Raw genomic sequence first — 24451 nt, 5'->3', positions numbered from 1 at the left:
ACAGATTTCGCACTTCTGGAATCTGTGGTAAAGGATTATTTGCCCTTCAGCATAGTGGAAAGCAAACATTTCCAACGTTTTTTATGCAAACTGAATGGTGCTTACAGAATGCCAGCTCGGAAGACCATTTCCAATACACTGCTACAACAACAGTACGCCATGATGAAAGAAATTGTGAGAGTCAAAATTAATTCTGCGGAAGCGGTTGTGCTAACAATGGATGGGTGGACCTCAACCACAAATGAGAGTTATTTGTCGGTAACAGCACACTACGGTAAAGACCTGGAGTTGGCGTCTTCCCTCCTAGAGTGCTTTAAATACGACGAAAGGCGCACGTCAGAAAAAACTCTCCGAAGAACTGCGACGTGTCACAAGGGAATGGGGCATTCAAGAAAAAGTCGTGTGTGTTGTTAACAAAAATGCTGGTAATATTGTGGCAACTATAAGGCTCACAGCCTGGAAACATATCCCCTGCTTTGCACACCCACTCAATTTAATTGTTCAGAATGGACTTCCGCACATTCAACCCATTCTGAATAAAGTAAAAAAAAAATTTTTGGATTTTTTAAAAGAAGTTTGCAGGTCTGCACGAAACTGAAAAAGGTGCAGGAACAGTTAAAAGAGCCAGTTCTGACACTAAAACAGGACACTGTTACAGGATGGAATTCAACCTATGTTATGCTGCAAAGAATAATCGAGGTTAAGAATTCCCTAACGACAGTTATCACTCTGAATTATCCGGATCTTCCAAATCTGACTGAAGAGGACATTGCAAGTGTAACACAACCCTGTGACCTGTTGAAAGTTTTCAAAGACTGTACTGAGGAAATATCAAGAGAAAATGTTGTCACTGCTTTTAAAGTTACACTCCTTAGTCGCTCGTTGAAGAAATGGTGTTGCAGGTTTGTTAACAACACTGAAATTCATGTAGACGGGCAACAGATGGCCGAAAAGTTAGCTGAAGACATAAAACGACGATTTCGAAATATAGAGGAAAATTCCATTTTCGCAGAAGCAACTTCATTGGATCCCCGGTCCAAATTACATTGTTTTTCTGATAAAAATACTGCTGAGAAGGTGAAATAAAACCTGATCAGGCACTGTGAGAAATCTATGACGAACACATCCACTGCTACTGCAACAATCTCAGTTCCAACCACTGAATATACTTCTAGTCTCTGGCTCGAATTTAATGAAGTGTTTTCCAGGCTGCAGAATAATCCACACCCGAGATCTGCTGCAATAGTGACAAGGCAATCCACTTCAGTGGTGGTCTGAACGGCTGTCAATATACCCCTCGCTCTTTGAACTTGCAAAAATACGACTGTGTATTGTTACAATTTCCACGCCGTGTGAAAGAGTGTTCTCGAAGGCAGGACACCTTATAACTGACAGAAGAAATCGCCTGACAGGAAAAAAGTGGAACAAATGATGTTTTTAAACAGAAATCTCTGAACATTCGCCAAATCCGTTTATGTTTATTCATAAATTTTTATGTATTTTTTTTAAATTTAATTAGGACAATCCTCACATTAACATTTAGTGTAATTATTTCAATAATGTGTACGAGATAAACTTTCCTACAGGAACGTTTATCCTTCAAGCGTGGATTATACGCATGCTTCAGTTCCAGGCTCACAAGGCAAACATTTTATTTTCATATTGGCTGTGCGTGTTTACACAGCTAGCCTCTTCGTTCGCATCATTTATATTCATTTGTCTGCAAGCGCTGCCAACGGTAGGCTACCCGTAGACGCGAAGTATAACTGCACAAATAGTCACGAGTAATGATGTCAGCACTGCAGGAAGCAGATGACGCTGTCTTCCCCTCGCCCCTCACCTCCCCAACCCGTCCTAAACCTATCGTTCCCCCCAAACACCGCGCGATTCGTCGACAGGCAGTAGAGGGAGGACTGACGTGAAGGGAGAATGAGTGACGTAGCGCCGATGTAGTGGGAGAGGGAGAGGGGAAGAGAGTGAGTGAACTAGAAAAAAGTGTGGAGTGTGCTATCTGTGACGAGTTTGAAGTACCAATTCGTTGAAATTGAGTGGTTAGTTCACACTTCACTGGAGTGAAGCGTTCATTTGAACGACTCATTCACGAGCTCCCCATCACTACATACCAGTATCTTTTCTATTTTTTTTTGTTGTTCAGATTTCTCTTGATTGACTCATACACAAATCATCTACGAATTCTATTCAACTCCATCACCTTCATCTCCGTGGTGCATTTTTTTCATACACACGTTCTCTCTATTGTGCTCGTTGGATGTTATTTATTTAAGCAATCTCTTTTCTTGTTTGATTAAGCACTTTAATATTTTAATAAGCTATCATTTTCCTTCCGTGAATATCGCCTTCTATTACGATTATAAACCAGTTCCAAGATTCTTGACGAGTTCGTTTCACTGCTTGATTTTCTAAATTTCTTTCTTGTTTGTGTATATGATGATTCTACTCTGTCGGTTCATTCAAATACTTAAGACACGCTGCTTAACTTTATCAACTTTTTTATACTTTCTTCAGAAGTTTCCTTAGCTACAGTTTATATGTTTGTCTATTCCTTCTCTATTTCTCCCGCTTGTGCTTCATTATGTCTCCTCTGGTTCAGATCTTGTATGTTCGTTTAGTGGACATATTTGGTGCATTTCTTTCTTCTTCTTCTTTTCTTCTGAAAATTTATGGCTCTTTCTTCATTTGGTGTAAATATGTATCACCAACAAGTGGCCAGAACCTATCTCTTATCCACTGTACACTCTTGTGTCTCTTACCCCGCCTTCCCACTGTTCATTAATAGTAATGTAGTCAATAAGAGGCTTAAGTCCTCTAGCTGACAATGTGTGTTAATGGAAATCTTCCTTTGCGGAAGAAAGTATTGGTTACCTCTAGTTTGTTAAAAGGATCTAAATTTCTAAGCAGCCTTCCATTGTTATTTATGATGTTTTCTCCGATCGTTGCTGCAGTCTTTGGAATAGATTTATTCCGTACACTTGCGGCGAATCTCCTATCAATGTTATTTGATGCTTTTTGTTATATTTGGCCAAAATTGATTTGTTAGTTTCATCTCTGTTTCCTTAAAATATTCGTATCTAATGTCACATCCCAGAAAGTTAAAATACTTAACTTGTAAAATTTCGATTTAACCAACAGGTTTTATCTTCTAGAGAATTTTTCCTTAGAACAAATTGTTTTTGATTTTCCTGCTGATAGCAGAAGCCTTCTTTGGAAAACCAATTTATTTTACCAAAAGCCCTCTAAGCCACTTGTATTTTTCCCTTTATCCTTTCCATCCAGTTGTCTTTACCAGACCACCGTACAAACAAACGCTCATCATCTACTTAAATGACTTTTTCGTAATTTTGCATTATTCCTTTTCAGTATTATGACACTTTAGTGTTACGACATCGACTTCCAGAGCTAACTTCAACCTTTCAATATCAAGTCCTTTCATCCGTTGTTGTACTTTCTCCATATTACAGGAAGAATGCAAAATGTTATCATCGAAACGTACGAGGTTGACACATTAACACGTATTTCTTCTTCGCTTTCCCAGGTCACGAGTACGAAGACATCCTCTGGGACAGCTGGGAATACCTTTGAAGGAATTTAATCTTCTTGCCTTATTCCTCTTCCAGTTTTTAATTTGAGTCCTGATGGAGTCCAGTGGTAGTTTTAGAGTTGCTGCGTATGGTCTCCAACATACGAACACAGGATAATTCATTGACTTCCTTCTCACGTAACAAAATTTTCTCAAAAAATTTGAACATGAAACAAAGTAGTGTTTCATACTCAATACGACGTTCTGTACTTTCTGTCCCAACATGCAAATTGTTATATTTACTTCTACAGTCAACTTATTCCCATGCTTTAACAGAATCCGTTCTTTTTTTGTGGTTGCTGGTTGCTTTAGCAAATAACTGCAGCTTTAGAGGGAGTACAGTAATCCGTCTTTTCATGTTTTATTTCCGGTCTTTTTCATTTCTTCTTCAGCAGAACATCCAAAGTTTTGTTCCAGTTTTGGGGAAATATCTTCCTGTGGAGACATTCATGATATATTTTCGCGAATTACTTTTGTGTTCGATGTTCTTCTAGATATACTGGATTCTGTAGAGTGTCTTTCCTCTCTACATACGTCGAATATTTATTATTCATTTATGTTTCTAAATATTTATCGTTATGGATTACCCAACACTGCACGCCGTTAACTTCTGAATTGTGCGCAGAAGTGTACCAAGGTCATTTACTTTAATTCGCATGTACACCTAAAGAAATACTCTGGAAAAGACTGTACATGGCTGAATGGGCGAGTACTTACCACCGTACCACGTACTTCTGTTTATTCTACTTCCATTCACTGATGGAGCACGCGAATAATTACTGATCAAATGACTCTGTACGGGCTATAATTACTCCCATTCTGTCTTCACTGTCCATAACGGATCGATAAGTAGGAAACTGCAGTATATTCCTGGACTCTTCACTAAATACTAATTTTTTAATCTTTGTGGGCAGGATTTCGCGGGATACATGCCGTTTATCTTCAAGCGTCTGCCAATTTATCTTCAAGTGTCTGCGAAATCAGGGTTTTCAACACTACCGTGACGTTCTCCTGTGGCTCAGACAAACTAGTCACTATTCGTGTTGCCCTTATTAGAATACATAACATCCTCCGTGAGTCCTATCTGGTATGGATCCCACACATTTGAGCAGTATTCTACTGTGGGACCAAGGATGTTTCTTTCGCAGTCTCCTTTGTAGACTGCATTTGCACAATACCCTCCCAACGAACCTAAGTCTGCCATCTTCCTTACCCATGATGAATCCCATGAGGTGATTGCAGTTCATATCTTCACAATGATTACGTCAAGGTATCTATGTGAATCGATTGATTCCAGCTGTGAGTCGTTGATATTCTGTGTCATCGTGAAGAGGCGCAAAAGACATCGATCTAATCTCTCAGAAGGCAACAGGTTCTTGAAAACGCAGTATGAGCAATTCAGATAGTCGGCAGCTGTGGCCGAGTGGTTCTAGGCGCTTGTCCGGAACGGCCCTGCTGCTACGGTTGCAGGTTCGAATCCTGCCTCGGCATGGATGTGTGTGACGTCCTTAGGTTAGTTGGGTTTAAGTAGTTCTAAGTCTAGGAGCCTGATGACCTCAGATGTTAAGTCCAATAGTGCTTAGAGCTATTTGAACCATCTGAACCGATTCAGATAAGATTCAGCACTTATGTAACTGATCAGGCTGGTGAGTAAGCTTTCCAATGCTAATATTGTAACTACGCCACGGATCTTTTTAAGTTAACGTCATAAATAATTATAGAAATCCTCAAGACAACACAAAAGTGAGTACCATACAAATTACTATTAATGAAAATTATACGGAACAGTCGTGCTCTACCACGTAATATTGACATCACTTAACTCGTTACTCAGGTAGTAACAACATTGTACTTCGCATTAAATTATTTAGTTAATTAATCCTACTTCTTAATTACAGCACTTACGCATTCCAAAATGTATAAAAATTTGTGTAGTTACTTAGTTTTATAATGCAGTTGTCGTCTCAGGCCAAAGATGTACTGGTTACTATGGAAACAAACAACATTTATTTACATTCTCTGATTAGTGATATCTCTGCTAATAAAGTTTAAATATAATCTTTTGTACTAAATCAGAACTCTTTCGTAAGTAAATCTTTGGGCATTGCAATGATTAAAATTCTACTGGGCCTTATGCCGCGTCATTGCTGAAAACTAACAACAATAATAAACTAAAATCAACGTTTCGGCCGAATTGCAACGACCTTCCTCAGGGCGCGTTTGTTTTTGTATGGGGATAGGTGTTTCTATTTATTACAGACTACCGATGTCTGACGTCACTGTTGTCAAACTTTTAGTTGGCCCCCTAATACGATTGGCTAGTCGTGACATAAGATGGAAGGAAAGAGGCTATCGTGGATGTCCTTGTCGTCAATGATTGGTAGCTGTATAAATATAAAAAATATGAATATATATAAATATATAATATAATATATAATAATATATAAATATATAATATAATAATATATAAATATACATAAAAATATAAAGTTCACTCATGAGACTGAAAACAATAGTACCTTGCCATTTCTGGATGTGGAAGTATACAGAGCTGCAGACGGTAAACTGGGACACAAAGTGTACCGGAAGCCAGCGCACACTAATCGGTACCTGCACGCGGAGAGCTACCACCACCCAGTTCAAAAGTATTCTGTTCTGCATACGTTAACTGTCCGAGCCTACCGGATAAGCGATGAAAATAACATCAAAGAAGAATTAAAGGAACTAAAACACACGTTTCGTGCCAACGGCTATGATGACAACATCATAAGAAAGGTAGCTAAAACCAAAGGGAGCAGAACACGAGAAAAAGACAAAGAAGAGAAGCTTCCACTGGTACACTTACCATATGTAATAGGTATCTGTGAACGGCTAGGCAACGATCTCTACCGACGAAGTTTCAAACAGATTTTTCGAAGCAGTCACAGGATCCACGAAATGATAGGTTCCACTAAGGACGTAGTCAATAATCTTAACACTGCAGGTGTTTACGAACTACGGTGTGAGTGCGGAGCTACTTTCATAGGAGAAACAGGGAGACCTATCAGCTTACGAGTAGCAGAACACGAACGCTATGTAGGACTACAACAACATAACAAATCGACGATAGCGGTACACCACCGTGACTGTGGACAACCTATCAGGTTCCGGGCAGCCCGAGTACTGGCGAAAGAAACGTGGATGCGAGAACGCAAAATACGGGAGGCGATCAAAATTATTAAGCAGCCTGACAACATCAACGGAGAAGATGGCAACAAACTTCCGGCGTCCTGGCCGCCGGCCTTCACAGTCCAACGGGCCGCGAGCGGTCGCGGGACAGAAGCTACACGGGACACGGACGTGTCTGCACAAATAGCTGTAGAGCCACTGTCAGTCCACTTCCGCGCACACCAGGAGGAAAACTTGCCGACCAGAAGCCGAACGCTGATTGGTGGACAGCTACCAATCATTGACGACAAGGACATCCACGAATAGCCTCTTTCCTTCGATCTTATGTCACGACTAGCCAATCGTATTAGAGGACCAACTAAAAGTTTGACAACAGTGACGTCAGACATCGGTAGTCTGTAATAAATAGAAGCACCTATCCCCATACAAAAACAAACGCGCCCTGAGGAAGGTCGTTGCAATTCGGCCGAAACGTTGATTTTAGTTTATTATTGTTGTTATTTTTTAGCAATGACGCGGCATAATACCCAGAAGAATTTTAATCACTATGACACCGGCCGCGGAAGCTTACGTTCTTATATCTTTGGGTATTGGTTTATAACAATCAATATTTCTTAACCGTAACTCCTAACATTACGCAAATAGTAAACTTTGCGTCGTTAAACGTTGATACAATACTTCTCTACTTTCTTTTAAAAGTTTCATTTTCATTTATATGTATTATATCACTGACTTGAGCGTGCTTGCTTTGCTTGATATACGTCGGATCACTAGACGTTCAACCTTTATCAATTTTTTGTCGTTTCAATTTCGAAACTGGATTTCATTTTATTTAGAGTAGTGGGTAAAATGATAATACGGGGACTTGGTTTTTTATTTTAACGAATCCGAGTTTATTTAAAATGAATCATATCTTTACACATGCAAATTTAGATGTGAGCGAGCTACCACAAGTCTGATTCCACCACTGAAAGAGATATAAATAAAAAATAAACAAATAAACAAAAATATGACATAAACATAAGCGCTCGACCACTTTCAAGCTCTAATTAAAATCAGGTTTTCAAAACTCAACTATTTAAGGTGTTGGCTTCTTGTGTACCCACTAAAAATCTAATTGAATGTCACTCGTGACTTACTACTAGAATAACGATAGCAGTTGGATTATCCATCTTCAAATGGTTCAGCTAGCGTAAGGGAATCTCTATAATTACGTAAGTAAAAATGAGTACAGGCTAAATACACTGGTAGTCACAACTCACTTTCGGTCCTTTTGTTCCTGTATTTGATTCTGCGATCAAGACAGACTCGAGAACGACGCTCGATTATTAAATAATCCACAGAAATAAAACTAGTTAATACCTGGTAGTAACATTATCCTACACAAATCTACACACTAAAAATGTAATTGACTACCTTAGAGAGTGCTTATCCCAAAATCTTCGAACTATACGCAACACCCAAATCCTTTCGCTTGTGCAAACAACTATTATAGGCAACAAAACCAGACACAATGACTGACGTTAAAACTTACATTTACGGTCCCATCTACGACAAGACACATACCAGTCTTCAATCTAACACAGCGTACCAGCAACACTACACTAAGACCGTCGCACAAAGATCGCTTGACAATAGCTCAAATACAAAACAAAACTGCAAGGAGCTACATTCCAACAAAATTCATCTAACAGTTCCACTGATTGTGTCCTAGTATCGTTACTGCGTCTAAACTTGCATTTAAAAATCTAAATCAACTCATTACCAGCTTCCGATACCTTACCAGCAAAATTCACGTAAAATCTCTAACTGTCGTGATAGTCGATACCGAATTCTCATATCAAAGTATCGATAGTGACACACATAAAGGTGTCTCGACCAACATGCAGTAACACAACATTCGTCTTACCAACTCAAGATCACGTACCTTTCCGCTACTACACTACTGGCCATTAAAATTGCTACACCACGAAGATGACATGCTACAGACGCGACATTTAACCGACAGGAAGAAGATGCTGTGATATGCAAATGATTAGCTTTTCAGAGCATTCACACAAGGTTGGCGCCGGTAGCGACACCTACAACGTACTGACGTGAGAAAAGTTTCCAACTGATTTCTCATACACAGACAGCAGTTGACTGGCGTTACTGGTGAAACGTTGTTGTGATGCCACGTGTAAGGAGCAGAAATGCGTACCATCACGTTTCCGACTTTGATAAAGGTCGGATTGTAGCCTATCGCGATTGCGGTTTATAGTATCGCGACATTGCTGCTCACGTTGGTCGAAATCCGATGACTGTTAGCAGAATATGGAATCGGTGGGTTCAGGAGAGTAATACGGAACGCTGGATCACAACGGCCTCGTATCATTAGCAGTCGAGAAGACAGGCATCTTATCCGCATGGCTGTAACGGGTCGTGCAGCCACGTCTCGATCCCTGAATCAATAGATGGGGACGTTTGCAACACAACAACCATCTGCACGAACAGTTCGACGACGTTTGCAGCAGCATGGACTATCAGCTTGGAGACCATAGCTGCGGTTACCCTTGACGCTGCATCACAGACAGGCGCGCCTGCGATGGTGTACTCAACGACGAACCTGGGTGCACGAATGGAAAAACTTCATTTTTTCGGATGAATCCAGGTTCTGTTTACAGCATCATGATGGTCGCATCCGTGTTTGAAGACATCGCGGTGAACTCACATTGGAAGCGTGTTTTCGTCATCGCCATACTGGCGTATCACCCGGCGAGACGGTATGGGGTGCCATTGGTTACATGTCTCGGTCACCTCTTGTTCGCATTGACGGCACTTTGAACAGTGGACGTTACATTTCAGATGTGTTACGACCCGTGGCTCTACCCTTCATTTGATCCCTGCGAAACCCTACAGGACCTGCATGTTGCACGTTCTGTACGGGCCTTTCTGAATACAGAAAATGTTCGACTGCTGCCCTGGCCAGCACATTCTCCCGATCTCTCACCAATTGAAAACGTCTGGTCAATGGTGGCCGAGCAACTGCCTCATCACAATACGCCAGTCACTACTCTTGATGAACTGTGGTATCGTGTTGAAGCTGCATGGGCAGCTGTATCTGCACACGCCATCCAAGCTCTGTTTGACTCAATACCGAGGCGTATCAAGGCCGTTATTAAGGCCAGAGGTGGTTGTTCTGGGTACTGATTTCTCAGGACTTATACACCCAAATTACGTGAAAATCTAATCACATGTCAGTCGTAGTATAATATATTTGTCCAATGAATACCCGTTTATCATCTGCATTTCTTCTTGGTGTAGCAATTTTAATGGCCAGTAGTGTAGATAGTGACTAACTGCTTCTTTCCACAAAACCATAGGTGAACCATAAATCTAGGCAAACGTAGGGCGCTACCACTATTCTATAACAATCAAATATAATATCTTGTTGCTGCTATTTCGTTGTATAGCGGCCAGCTCGCCCCCCCCCCCCACACACACACACACACACTGACTCTGGTTACAAGAAACAAAGCAATTTTACACCCTTCATCTGCTTTATATCATTTAGATTGAAACGACCACGTTATTTACGTAACGACACGAAACTATTCAAAATTAATTTTAACGCGTTACTATAGGTTTCTACGTTATGTGAAGCGTAAGATTTTACAGCTGTGGACATTTAAAGTAATTTGTCAATCTTTAAACAACTTCTCTACCTTGTCAAAATCTGATTGGATAACTCAGCAGCGTGTTCGTACACATATTAGTTATAGAAAACGGCACCCTCGGCTAAGTGTCTACAGTTAGTACAATGTTGTGTGCGAGATCATTAACATACAGCGTAACACCAAGAGTCGCATTACACTCACCTGGGTCCTGACCGAAATTATTTCTACATCTGACGATGACTCTCCGTCCAAGATACCATACTGTTTTCTCCCCACCAAGCAATCCTCACTGCAATCACCAATTTCCGTTGGTACTCGCGTGTTCGTAATTACGTTAATAACAGTTGGTGTGTTACTGACTCGTATGATTTTGGCTACTAAAGAAATACCACATGCCTCTGTTCGCCTTGATCCACGGCTTCTAGGAGGGCATACGAGAAAAGCGAGAAATCGGCTTCGCATGCCCAAGTTTTTTCGGAATCTACATCTACGTCTACGTCCATACTCCGCAAGCCACCTGACGGTGTGTGGCGGAGGGTACCTTCAGTACCTCTATCGGTTCTCCCTTCTATTCCAGTCTCGTATTGTTCGTGGAAAGAAGGATTGTCGGTATGCCTCTGTGTGGGCTCTAATCTCTCTGATTTTATCCTCATGGTCTCTTCGCGAGATATACGTAGGAGGGAGCAATATACTGCTTGACTCTTCCGTGAAGGTATGTTCTCGAAACTTCAATAAAAGCCCGTACCGAGCTACTGAGCGTCTCTCCTGCATAGTCTTCCACTGGAGTTTATCTATCATCTCCGTAACGCTTTCGCGATTACTAAATGATCCTGTAACGAAGCGCGCTGCTCTCCGTTGGATCTTCTCTATCTCTTCTATCAACCCTATCTGGTACGGATCCCACACTGCTGAGCAGTATTCAAGCAGTGGGCGAACAAGCGTACTGTAACCTACTTCCTTTGTTTTCGGATTGCATTTCCTTAGGATTCTTCCAATGAATCTCAGTCTGGCATCTGCTTTACCGACGATCAACATTATATGATCATTCCATTTTAAATCACTCCTAATGCGTACTCCCAGATAATTTATGGTATTAACTGCTTCCAGTTGCTGACCTGCTATTTTGTAGCTAAATGATAAAGGATCTATCTTTCTGTATATTCGCAGCACATTACACTTGTCTACATTGAGATTCAATTGCCATTCCCTGCACCATGCGTCAATTCGCTGCAGATCCTCCTGCATTTCAGTACAATTTTCCAGTGTTACAACCTCTCGGTACACCACAGCATCATCTGCAAAAAGCCTCAGTGAACTTCCGATGTCATCCACCAGGTCATTTATGTATATTGTGAATAGCAACGGTCCTATGACACTCCCCTGCGGCACACCTGAAATCACTCTTACTTCGGAAGACTTCTCTCCATTGAGAATAACATGCTGCGTCCTGTTATCTAGGAACTCCTCAATCCAATCACACAATTGGTCTGATAGTCCATATGCTCTTACTTTGTTCATTAAACGACTGTGGGGAACTGTATCGAACGCCTTGCGGAAGTCAAGAAACACGGCATCTACCTGTGAACCCGTGTCTATGGCCCTCTGAGTCTCGTGGACGAATAGCGCGAGCTTGTAATTAAGGATGAGGTCATTGCGTTCAAGAAGATTTTTTAAGGTTGAGCTCAGAATGTGTCCTAAGATTCAACAATTCTTTGTAAGATATAATTAAGGAGTCTCCCTCTATTTAATTGTACAGTTGCTAATGACTGTATGCGCGAACTTGAACAAAGGATCCAATTATCAGGTGCTCCATCTGTGACTAGAAATTCAAACATTTTCAGTAATAAGGAACAATGAAAAGTATTCTCTGACTACGGATTAAGAGGATTAATATAGTTCTCAGCGGGTTGTCAATCTACTTCGTGTACATTCTAAGGCATACAAAACGACTCACCACGAAGGAATTTTCCTTTTGACACGGAAATCGTTGGATGTGATATACAGTAAACGAATGGTTACAATTTCAGAAAATTTGGATGAATTCTTCAAGAGAAAGACGTTCACAAGTGGAGCGTTGGTCAAACTCTGGCCCTCATACAAGCGGCTTGGCATTGATTGACAGAGTTGCTGGACGTCCTCCTGAGGGGCATCGTGCCAAATTATGTCCAAATCGCGAGCTGAATCGTCAAGATCCCCAACTCGTTGGAGGACCATGCTCATAATGCTCCAGTCGGTCTCAGTTGAGGAGAGATCCGGAGACCTAGCTGGCCGAGGTGAGGTTTAGGAAATGGCACTCCAGACTATCACTCCTGACTGTCGGACGGTGTTGCTGGGACAGATAGGCTGGCATTCCACCACTGTCCGAGCGTCTCCACAAAAGTCTTCGCTGCTTATTGGGGCTCATTTAGAAACGAGACTCTTCATTAAAGACTATTCTATTCCAGTCAACGAGATTGCAGACCGAAGCCGCGCCAGAGGGCGGTGGGATGCCACCCTGACAGTCGCTCGGAACCAGGAGTAAAAGTCTGGCGTGCCATTTCTTTTCATAGCAGGACCCCTTTGGTTGTCATCCGCGTTGCAGTTTCAGCACAGCAGTACGTCAACGATATTTTACGCTCCATGTTGTTGCCCTTCGTGATTAGCGAACTTGGGCTTACATTTCAGCATGATAATGCCCGCTCGCACACAGCGAAAGTTTCTACTTCTTATCTTCGTTCTTGCCCTACCCTACCTTGGTCAGCAAGGTCGCCACATGTCTCATCAATAGAGAAAGTTTGGAGCATTGTGGGCAGGACCCCCGAACCAGTTCGAGATTTTGACAATCTAAAGCGCTAATTGGACAGAATTTGGCACGATATCCGTCAGGAGGACGTGCAACAACTCTGTCAGTCATTGCCAAGCCTAATAGCTGCATGCGTAAGTGCCAGAGGTGGATTATCGTGTTATTGACTGGCTCAATTTTCTCTTGAATAAATGATCCAACTTTTCTGAAATTATAATACTTTGTTTGTCTGAATGTGTAGATCACGTCTACCGATATCCGTCCCATTGCGATAACCCCTTCATGGTGCGTCGTTTTTATGTGTTAGAGACCATTTCTTATACATACGGTTGTCATCGAACAACATGTCCGGGATGTGTGATACTCCTGATCTCTGTTACTTAAGATGGAACTTACTGACAGAATGCAGTTGTGTGCCGAACCGGGCGCAACAGGTATTGAGTTTAGTTCTCAGAACGCAGCGGCCGAATGCGCTACACTTCGGGGCATAAACTTGCTATTTTTTTTAGACTCGCAGATGGTGCAGAAAAGAGCTCTCTGTATGCGCCCGGGCAGCCGGCACGAGCGGCCCACCATTCAGCGGCAGCTGACACGGGTAGCTAAGAACGGTGTGGAAGCAGCTCTCTGAGTTTCTCTTACTATGTAGGAGGGTGGCGGCTGCTGATCAAGCACCGACGCGCGCCGCATCGGAATGGTAGGCGTCCGCCCCTCCTAGCGACAGGTGCGACTAGCGCCATGCAGAGGTGGAGCTACGGATGTCACCACCTTGAGCTGCCCATAACAGTGAGCGGCGAGGCACCCAATGCGACCAATTCCTTAATAAAGTTTTCTATGCGAAAAGTACGACCAAGTTGACGGCGGGTGTCTATTTAGGACCATCAAGCTGCTGGTCATAAATTCACTGTCACATTATAATTACCGCTTTCTATTACAGACGCAAGTTCGACACTTACTCTAAATCTCGAAAGATGTTAATTAATGCAGATGAATAGAAAAAAATTCTATGATGTCTGAGTGCAGTATTAATGATGTCCTGATTGACACAATTACATCGCATAAATATCTAGGCGTAACGTTACAAAGCGACATGAAACGCATCGAGCACGTAAGATCCGTTCTCGATAGGGCGACTGGTTCGACTTTGGTTTGTTGGGTAATTCTAGGAACATGTGACTCGTCTATTAAAGCTTATAGAACTCTTCTGTGGTCCATTATTGAGAACTGCTATAGTGTTTAGAATCTTCATGCGTCAGATTAGAGGACGACATCAAAGCAATTATACGTATATATACATATACGTATTGCTCGATTTGTTACGGAGGAGTTTTAGCAACACTGGAGTAATACGGATTTCAAATGGTAATTGTTGAACGTTCTTTTCACTAAATGCTAGTGACAAAGTTCAGAGAATAGACGTTTGCGTCAGACAGTAGAACGATCATACTGCCGCTTACCTGATTATATCTCTCGCAATGTCCGAGGAGACAAAATAAGAGACATCAAGGGTCGTGCGTTAGTATATAGACTCTTGTTTGCAGCAGGAAAAGGGATGACTAGCAGCGGCACCACATGTGGTATGGGTACAAAATAATGGAACTATTGCTGTAAAACGTTTTATTTAAAAAACATATACATTTAGTTATTGTCTCCCTCAAAATGCTCCCTTCTTTATCCCTACAACGCTCCATGTGAATTTTCCACTGATAGAAACAGTACTGGCTTTCTTCCTCTGAGAGCTCCTTGATGACACGTACCGCTTTTTCTTTCACTGCTTCAGCGGACTGAAATATTGTTCCTTTTAATTCAGATTTGACCTTGGAAAATAAATAAACGTCACATGGAGCTAGGTCAGTCGAAAAATGTGGCTGGTCTAACACTGGGCTGCTCTACGTCGCGAGAAACCACATAAGAGACAATGCGGGTATTATCCGGTGCGTTGTCTTGATGCAGAACCCATGCTTTGTTCTTCCACAATCCCGGCCATTATTATTATTATTATTTTCTCGCGCAGTTGAACTAGAGCCTCGATGTAGTAATTTTCATTAATAGCTTGATGTACAGGAACCCAGTGAATATACATAGTTTCATGAATATCGAAAAAAGGGTCATCATCGCTGTGAATCTCGATTTGCTCATTCCAGCTTTTTTCGCTCTCTGTGTAATTGGGCCCTTCCAAAGCATAGATTGGCAGTTGGTTTCTGGATAATAAATGAATTACTAATATTCGTCACATGTTATTACTCCCTCCGAGATATCTGAATCATTTTCAGCGATATTCAAACAGCCAAAACAAACATTTTCACGAGATTGTTTTTGTTCGATCGTGAGAATTTTCAGCACCAACTTCGCACACATTTTTCTCATGTTAAACTGGTTACGTAAAATTGGCCTTCCACATTATTTGTCAATTCCTACAGTTTCAGTAATCGATATAATACCAACCGACTGTCAGATCGAATCACATTACCTCCTTTTTCCATATTTTCATCAGTATCTTTTATGGTGAAGGGCGTCCCGGGCGTGAGTCATCTTCAACTTCTTCTCGGTCATCTTAGAAACGCTTGTACCACTCAGAAACTCGCGTACAGGATAAACAGACTTCGCCATGCACTTCTTGTACTAGAACACAGATTTCAGTAGCAGTTTTTCCAAGTTTCATGTGAAACTTCAGGACAATTCGTTTCTCTGTTGTCACACTTACCATTTATCTGGCAAAACGAACCAACAGCTCTTACACAAACGAAGGCCACGGCCACACTGATTCGTCTAGAAACACCAGAGATGCCACATTTGACTAAGAAAGCTTCACGCTTCACAGTTACTGGTCGTTCATCTTTGGCGCACGTATACTTACTCTGTGACAGCATCAGCCTCGTCATTTTATAGCCGCCCCCCCCCACCGTGGCTTGAGGATTGTGTACGAGATGTAGATGTAGATGGGGCTGTAAGGACGAGGATTATCTTCAAACTCAAGATTCGAATCCTCAGCAAAGAGAAATGTAAAAAAAATGCATTGAAAAAGATAATTTGTGAATTTTCATGCTTTTTTCATTTATTAATAGTGACAGTAATAGGCTTTACAATTCCTGACAAGGGAGAGAGCTCAAATACACATTGTTTTAAGTAGGTTGAAACCGACTGTCTCGGATCCTCTGTAAAAGTAGTGAAGGGTAACCAAAATTAGGCCAGAACCCAACGCTTTTCATGGGAAAAATGAAATCTGTGGAACAAGTACCAGCACTCTGGAGCAGTTTTCATTAACGAAGTTTAAAATAATTTGGTAGGAGCCTCCTACAGTAGCAAGCTTCATGTAAGATATCAGATTAAAAGGTATTCTTCTCAAAGGATTTTTATTCCTCTGCTTTCGTTAGCTGTCATTTATTACACGGGCAGATTCAAAATATATTACATACTATGTGTGCAGTGATGTATTTTTTTCTCAAGTTATTTTTACTGAAGCAAAGTATTGTCCAAACGTAAATGCCTTAGGAATAACGGACACGCAATGAACAGTATCCCCAGTATGTGTCTATCATTCACGCCTAAAGCATTCACAACATCTTTGCATTATACTTAACATCCCGTATACGGATATCTCGAATACAGTGCACATCATCGCTCTTTATTGAAAATGACCCTCACACTGTACAGTGTGTGGAAATGTAGTGTTCAAAAAAGGTAGCACTGACGAAAACCGTAACGTTTCCAATTTTCTTTACGTCTCACGTGCAACAACGGACATTGTATGACGAACCAATTGCAAAATACCGAGGATTAAATAATTCGACTGTATTCTTCTAATTACAGTCAAATATACACTCCTGGAAATTGAAATAAGAACACCGTGAATTCATTGTCCCAGGAAGGGGAAACTTTATTGACACATTCCTGGGGTCAGATACATCACATGATCACACTGACAGAACCACAGGCACATAGACACAGGCAACAGAGCATGCACAATGTCGGCACTAGTACAGTGTATACCCACCTTTCGCAGCAATGCAGGCTGCTATTCTCCCATGGAGACGATCGTAGAGATGCTGGATGTAGTCCTGTGGAACGGCTTGCCATGCCATTTCCACCTGGCGCCTCAGTTGGACCAGCGTTCGTGCTGGACGTGCAGACCGCGTGAGACGACGATTCATCCAGTCCCAAACATGCTCAATGGGGGACAGATCCGGAGATCTTGCTGGCCAGGGTAGTTGACTTACAACTTCTAGAGCACGTTGGGTGGCACGGGATACATGCGGACGTGCATTGTCCTGTTGGAACAGCAAGTTCCCTTGCCGGTCTAGGAATGGTAGAACGATGGGTTCGATGACGGTTTGGATGTACCGTGCACTATTCAGTGTCCCCTCGACGATCACCAGTGGTGTACGGCCAGTGTAGGAGATCGCTCCCCACACCATGATGCCGGGTGTTGGCCCTGTGTGCCTCGGTCGTATGCATTCCTGATTGTGGCGCTCACCTGCACGGCGCCAAACACGCATACGACCATCATTGGCACCAAGGCAGAAGCGACTCTCATCGCTGAAGACGACACGTCTCCATTCGTCCCTCCATTCACGCCTGTCGCGACACCACTGGAGGCGGGCTGCACGATGTTGGGGCGTGAGCGGAAGACGGCCTAACGGTGTGCGGGACCGTAGCCCAGCTTCATGGAGACGGTTGCGAATGTTCCTCGCCGATACCCCAGGAGCAAAAGTGTCCCTAATTTGCTGGGAAGTGGCGGTGCGGTCCCCTACGGCACTGCGTAGGATCCTACGGTCTTGGCGTGCATCCGTGCGTCGCTGCGGTCTGGTCCCAGGTCGACGGGCACGTGCACCTTCCGCCGACCACTGGCGACACCATCGATGTACTGTGGAGACCTCACGCCCCACGTGTTGAGCAATTCGGCGGTACGTCCACACGGCCTCCCGCATGCCCACTATACGCCCTCGCTCAAAGTCCGTCAACTGCACATACGGTTCACGTCCACGCTGTCGCGGCATGCTACCAGTGTTAAAGACTGCGATGGAGCTCCGTATGCCACGGCAAATTGGCTGACACTGACGGCGGCGGTGCACAAATGCTGCGCAGCTAGCGCCATTCGACGGCCAACACCGCGGTTCCTGGTGTGTCCGCTGCGCCGTGCGTGTGATCATTGCTTGTACAGCCCTCTCGCAGTGTCCGGAGCAAGTATGATGGGTCTGACACACCGGTGTCAATGTGTTCTTTTTTCTATTTCCAGGAGTGTATAATATATACGCTGAGATGCTAGAGAAAGAATGGATTAGTATGTATGAGGACCTAGAGGACGGAAGTCTAACATTTCTGCAAGAAAATGCGTCTGTACATGTTTCTTCTACAACAAAAAGTGTTTTCAAGATAAAGATATAAGTCTTGTCCTGCCCTAGCCTGGATGTGAACCCCATGGAAAATCTTTGGGGAATTTTTACAAGGCATGTATTTCGCAATGGAAGGCAGTCTGAGGCTGTGCCATGTAATGTGAGCTGAAGCAAGGACTGCAAGGACTACAAACCCTAAGAAAATCAATGCTGAAGATAATTTTGGGATAGTTAGGAAGAACGGAGGTTTTACAAAGTATTAACAATGTAATAACACACCAAGACAGTGGGTACCTCTGCGCCATGTTCCGTCTGGGAAATGCAAACGCCCTATTTTGTTACTCCTGCTGTGAAAGAAACCATGGAATTCTGAAATGATTATTTATGTCTTACATTTAAATACTACATTCATAATAAATTCGTTACATTTCAAACATTGTATATTACACTACTGGGCATTAAAATTGCTACACCACAAAGATGACGTGCTACAGACGTGAAATTTAATCGGCAGGAAGAAGATGCTGTGATATGCAAACGATTACCTTTTCAGAGCATTCACACAAGGTAGGCGCCGGTGGCGACACCTACAACGTACTGACATGAGGAAAATTTCCAACCGACTTCTCATACACAAACAGCAGCTGACCGGCGTTGCCTGGTGAAAAGTTGTTGTGATGCCTCGTCTAAGGAGGAGAAATGCGTACCGTCACGTTTCCGACTTTGATAAAGGTCGGATTGTAGCCTATCGCGATTGCGATTTACCTTATCGCACATTGTTGCTCGCGTTGCTCGAGATCCTATAACTGTTAGCAGAATATGGAAGCGGTAGGTTCAGGAGGGTAATACGGAACGCCGTGCTGGATCCCAACGGCCTCGTATCACTAGCAGTTGAGATGACAGGCATCTTATCCGCATGCCTGTAACGGATTGTGCAGCCACGTCTCGATCCCTCAGACAAAAGATGGGGACGTTTGAAAGACAAAAACCATCTGCACGAGCAGTTCGACGACGTTTGCAGCAGCATGGACTATCAGCTCGGAGACCATGGCTGCGGCTACCCTTGACGCTGCATCACAGACAGGAGCGCCTGCGATGGTGTACTCAACGACGAACCTGGGTGCACGAATGGAAAAACGTCATTTTTTCGGATGAATCCAGGTTCTGTTTACAGCATCATGATGGTCTCATCCATGTTTGGCGACATCGCGGTGAACGGACATTGGAAGCATGTATTCGTCATCGCCATACTAGCATATCACCGGGGATGATGGTATGGGGTGCCACTGGTTACATGTGTCGGTCACCTCTTCTTCGCATTGACGGCACTTTGAACAGTGTACGTTACATTTCAGATGTGTTACGATCCGTGACCCTACACTTCATTCAATCCCTTCGAAACCATACATTTCAGCAGGATAATGCACGACCGCATGTTGCAGGTCCTGTACGGGCCTTTCTGGATACAGAAAATGTTCACTGCTGCTCTGGCCAGCACATTCTCCAGATCTCTCACCAATTGAAAACGTCTGGTCAATGCTGGCCGCGCAACTGGCTCGTTACAATACTCCAGTCACTACTCTTGATGAACTGTGGTATCGTGTTGAAGCTGCATGGGCAACTGTACCTGTACATGCCATCTGAGCTGTGTTTGACTCAATGCCCCGGCGTATCAAGGCCGTTATTACGGCCAGAGGTGTTTGTTCTGTGTACAGATTTCTCAGGATCTTTGCACCCAAATTGCGTGAAAATGTAATGACATGTCAGTTCTAGTATAATATATTTGTCCAATGAATACCCGTTTATCATCTGCATTTCTTCTTGCTGTAGCAATTTTAATGGCCAGTAGTGTACTTTCGTAGGAACTCTGCCTTTATATCGATTTCCACCACTGTAGGAGAGGACGTTGATGCTATTGGGACAATGTACGCTCCACCAATGTATAAGCACAGTTCACTGAGCCTCTGAGCCACTCATTGACAATTTTAAATTTTATTTACTAAACCTTACAGCCCCTACGACATTATGAACCTATGCTTTAACAAGTAAACCTGTCTAGTACGAGAGTACGGAGTGATACTAGAGGGAAATGCTGCGCCCACACCGGCTCCCGCGACGGTGCGTGTCCGCAGCCCGGTGACGGCGCTGTCGTCGTACGAGCTGGCGGAGTACACAGACGGCAGCGTGGTCGCCATCTGCCTGACGGAGGCGGCCACCTTCTGGGCGGCCGCCTTCTTCGTGGGGGCCATCTCTCTCTTCTTCCTGCTGCCGCTCGTCGTGCTGGTGGCGCTCTACAGCGTCATCGCGCGTCACCTCATGGAGGCGCCCGACATCGTCCACCACCACCAGCACAACCACTACCGCTACCGGAAGCAAGTAAGTCGTCCACCACCTGGCGCTGTCGGCTAGCCGCGTTGCTAGTCCTGCGACTGTAGAAAAACCCTGTGTGGAGTCGATGCGAAGAGACACTGGGACACACTGAATCTCAGACCAACTCCTATGAAGCTTCCTTACCTGGCTCAGCTTCAAGAGTAGTACGAGGTGCATTCAAGTTCTAAGGCCTTCAATTTTTGTTTTCTAATTAGCTACTCACCCGAAATCGATGAAACTGGCGTTACTTCTCGACGTAATCCCCCTGCATACGTACACATTTTTCACAACGCTGACGCCATGATTCCATGGCAGCGGAGAAGGCTTCTTTAGGAGTCTGTTTTGACCACTGGAAAATCGCTAGGGCAATAGCAGCACGGCTGGTGAATGTGCGGCCACGGAGAGTGTCTTTCATTGTTGGAAAAAGCCAAAAGTCACTAGGAGCCAGGTCAGGTGAGCAGATGGCATGAGGAATCACTTCAAAGTTGTTATCACGAAGAAACTGTTGCGTAGCGTTAGCTCGGTGTGCGGGTGCGTTGTCTTGCTGAAACAGCACACGCACAGCCCTTCCCGGATGTTTTTGTTGCACTGCAGAAACGAATTTGTTCTTCAAAACATTTTCGTAGGATGCACCTGTTACCGTAGTGCCCTTTGGAACGCAATGGGTAAGGATTACGCCCTCGCTGTCCCAGAACATGGACACCATCATTTTTTCAGCACTGGCGGTTACCCGAAAGTTTTTTGGTGGCGGTGAGTCTGTGTGCTTCCATTGAGCTGACTGGCGCTTTGTTTCTGGATTGAAAAATGGCATCCACGTCTCATCCATTGTCACAACCGACGAAAAGAAAGTCCCATTCATGCTGTCGTTGCGCGTCAACATTGCTTGGCAACATGCCACACGGGCAGCCATGTGGTCGTCCGTCAGCATTCGTGGCACCCACCTGGATGACACTTTTCGCATTTTCAGGTCGTCATGCAGGATTGTGTGCACGGAACCCACAGAATTGCCAACTCTGGAGGCGATCTGTTAAACAGTCATTCGGCGATCCCCCAAAACAAGTCTCTCCACTTTCTCGATCATGTCGTCAGACCGGCTTGTGCGAGCCCGAGGTTGTTTCGGTTTGTTGTCACACGATGTTCTGCCTTCATTAAACTGTCGCACCCACGAACGCACTTTCGACACATCCATAACTCCATCACCACATGTGTCCTTCAACTGTCGATGAATTTCAGTTGGTTTCACACCACGGAAATTCAGAAAACGAATGATTGCACGCTGTTCAAGTAAGGAAAACGTCGCCATTTTAAGTATTTAAAACAGTTCTCATTCTCGCCACTGTCGGTAAAATTCCATCTGGCATACGGTGCTGCCATCTTGACAATGAACGCGGCCTCATTTTAAAACAATGCGCATGTTTCTATCTCTTTCCAGTCCGGAGAAAAAAAATCGGAGTCCTTAGAACTTGAATGCACTTCGTATTCCTCACAAAGTCGGAGGTTAGGGCTTTACTTTCTGTCAGGCATGAACATGATAATGTTACCACCCAGCCTTAAGGCAGTTCCATAATTTACATTGCTGCCCTTTAAAGATGCAACGCCAGAAAGAAAGCAAGCAGAAAACGTCGAGTTGGCGTGAAATGTACCACACGCTTCGATGTAAAAATAACCAACCTGTCAGTGCAAGTGCGCAAACTACACTCATACTCATAAATTGAGGATAATTGCAGAATGTGGTGCCACACAACGTGGCACTACACAAAACTGGTGCTAATGGAATAGGCACATAGGGAACACACACGACACGGATCTGTAAGTCCACAGTATTGGCGGTAAGTTGAGAAAACCGTCCCGAAGCACATGTGCTACAAAACGCTACCGTTTTCTGCGCATGTAATTCGACATCAATATGGGATATGATCACCATGCACACGAACGCAGACTGCACAACTGGTTGGCATTCTCTGGATCAGGAGGTTAAGCAGCTGCTGAGGTATAGCCTCCCATTCTTGCACCAGTGCCTGTCGGAGCTCCTGAAGTGTCCTAGGGGTTAGAAGACGTGCAGCGATACGTCGACCGAGAGCATCACAGACGTGCTCGATAGGGTTTAGGTCCGGAGAACAGCCAGGCCACTCCATTCGCCTGATATCTTCTGTTTCAAGGTACTCCTCCACGATGGCAGCTCGGTGGGGCCGTGCGCTATCATCCATCAGGAGAAAGATGGGACACACTGCACCTCTGAAAAGGGGGATATACTGGCGAAAAATGACGTCCTGAGATACCTGACCTGTTACAGTTCCTCTGTCAAGGACATGCAGGGGTGTACGTGCACCAATCATAATGCCACCCCACACCATTAAACCACTACCTCCATACAGGTCCCTTTCAAGGACATTAATGGGCTGGTATCTGGTTCCTGGTTCACGCTAGATGAAAACCCAGGGAGAATCACTATTCAGACAATACCTGGACTCGTCCGTGAACATAACCTGGGACCACTGCTCCATTGGCCATGTACTGTGTTCTTGACACCAGGCTTTACGGACTCTCCTGTGACCAGGGGTCAGTGGAATGCACCTTGCAGGTCTCTGGGCGAAAAATCCATGTCTGTTAAGTCGTCTATAGACTGTGTGTCTGGAGACAAATGTTCCAGTGGCTACGGTAAAGTCCCGAGCAAAGCTACCTCCAGTACTCCGTGGCCGTCTACGGGCCCTGAGAGTGAGATATCGGTCTTCTTGTGGTGTTGTACACTGTGGACGTCCCGTACTGTAGTGTCTGGACACGTTTCCTGACTGCTGGAATCGTTGCCATAATCGCGAGATCACATTTTGTGGCACACGGAGGGCCCGTGCTACGATCTGCTGTGTTTGACCAGCCTCCAGTCGCCTTAGTATTCTACCCCTCATAACGTCATCAATATGTGTTCTTTGAGCCATTTTCAACACAAAGTCACCGTTTGCACGTCTGAAAACGTTTGCACACTTACTCGCTGCACCGTACTCTGACATGCACCAACACACCTCTGCGTGCGACGACCGCTGGTCAAATGCACTGCATGGTCATACCCCGAGGTGATTTAAACCCGCAAACCGCCCACCAGAGCGTTGTGTCACCATGTATCAGCATTGTCCTTATTTTATGAGGATGAGTGTAGCTAGGAGTAACGCCACCTACATTCAGTATATAAGGAAAGTTACACACTTGTTTCCTTGTGAGAATATCGAATTACGACAATGGCGTTTCCGCCAGTGGTAATACTGGTTTTTGTCAGAGCACCGAAGTTAAGCGCTGTCAGGTTGTCTACCAATTGGACGGTTCACTATTCGGGTCTGCCGTGCGCTGTCGGCAAGCGGAGTGCAATCCGCCGTTTTTGTGGATAATTGAAGAGCTATTTGAGTGAGAAGTAGCGACTGTAGTCACGAAAACTGGCAAAGGCCACGAGAGCACTGTACTGACCACATGCCCCTCCATATCCGCATCCCGTGACGCCTATCGGCTGAGCATGACACGGCGGTCGATTGGAACCGTTGGTCCTTCGGAGGCCTGTTCA

The 24451-nt window shown here is 44.0% G+C and overlaps 1 protein-coding gene across 1 annotated transcript in view; it reads left to right on the top strand.

Moving 5' to 3' along the window:
- Positions 1-24451, top strand: part of LOC126188456 (uncharacterized) — a 128059-nt gene that overhangs the window by 90440 nt on the left and 13168 nt on the right. The window contains exon 6 of the mRNA XM_049930059.1: positions 20667-20910. Coding sequence (XP_049786016.1) covers positions 20667-20910 — 244 coding nt within the window. The remainder of the gene's footprint in view (positions 1-20666; positions 20911-24451) is intronic.

The sequence above is a fragment of the Schistocerca cancellata genome, chromosome 5, assembly GCF_023864275.1.
Source record: "Schistocerca cancellata isolate TAMUIC-IGC-003103 chromosome 5, iqSchCanc2.1, whole genome shotgun sequence".
Taxonomy (NCBI): Eukaryota; Metazoa; Arthropoda; class Insecta; order Orthoptera; family Acrididae; genus Schistocerca; species Schistocerca cancellata.
This window is presented reverse-complemented; position numbering and strand designations above follow the sequence as displayed.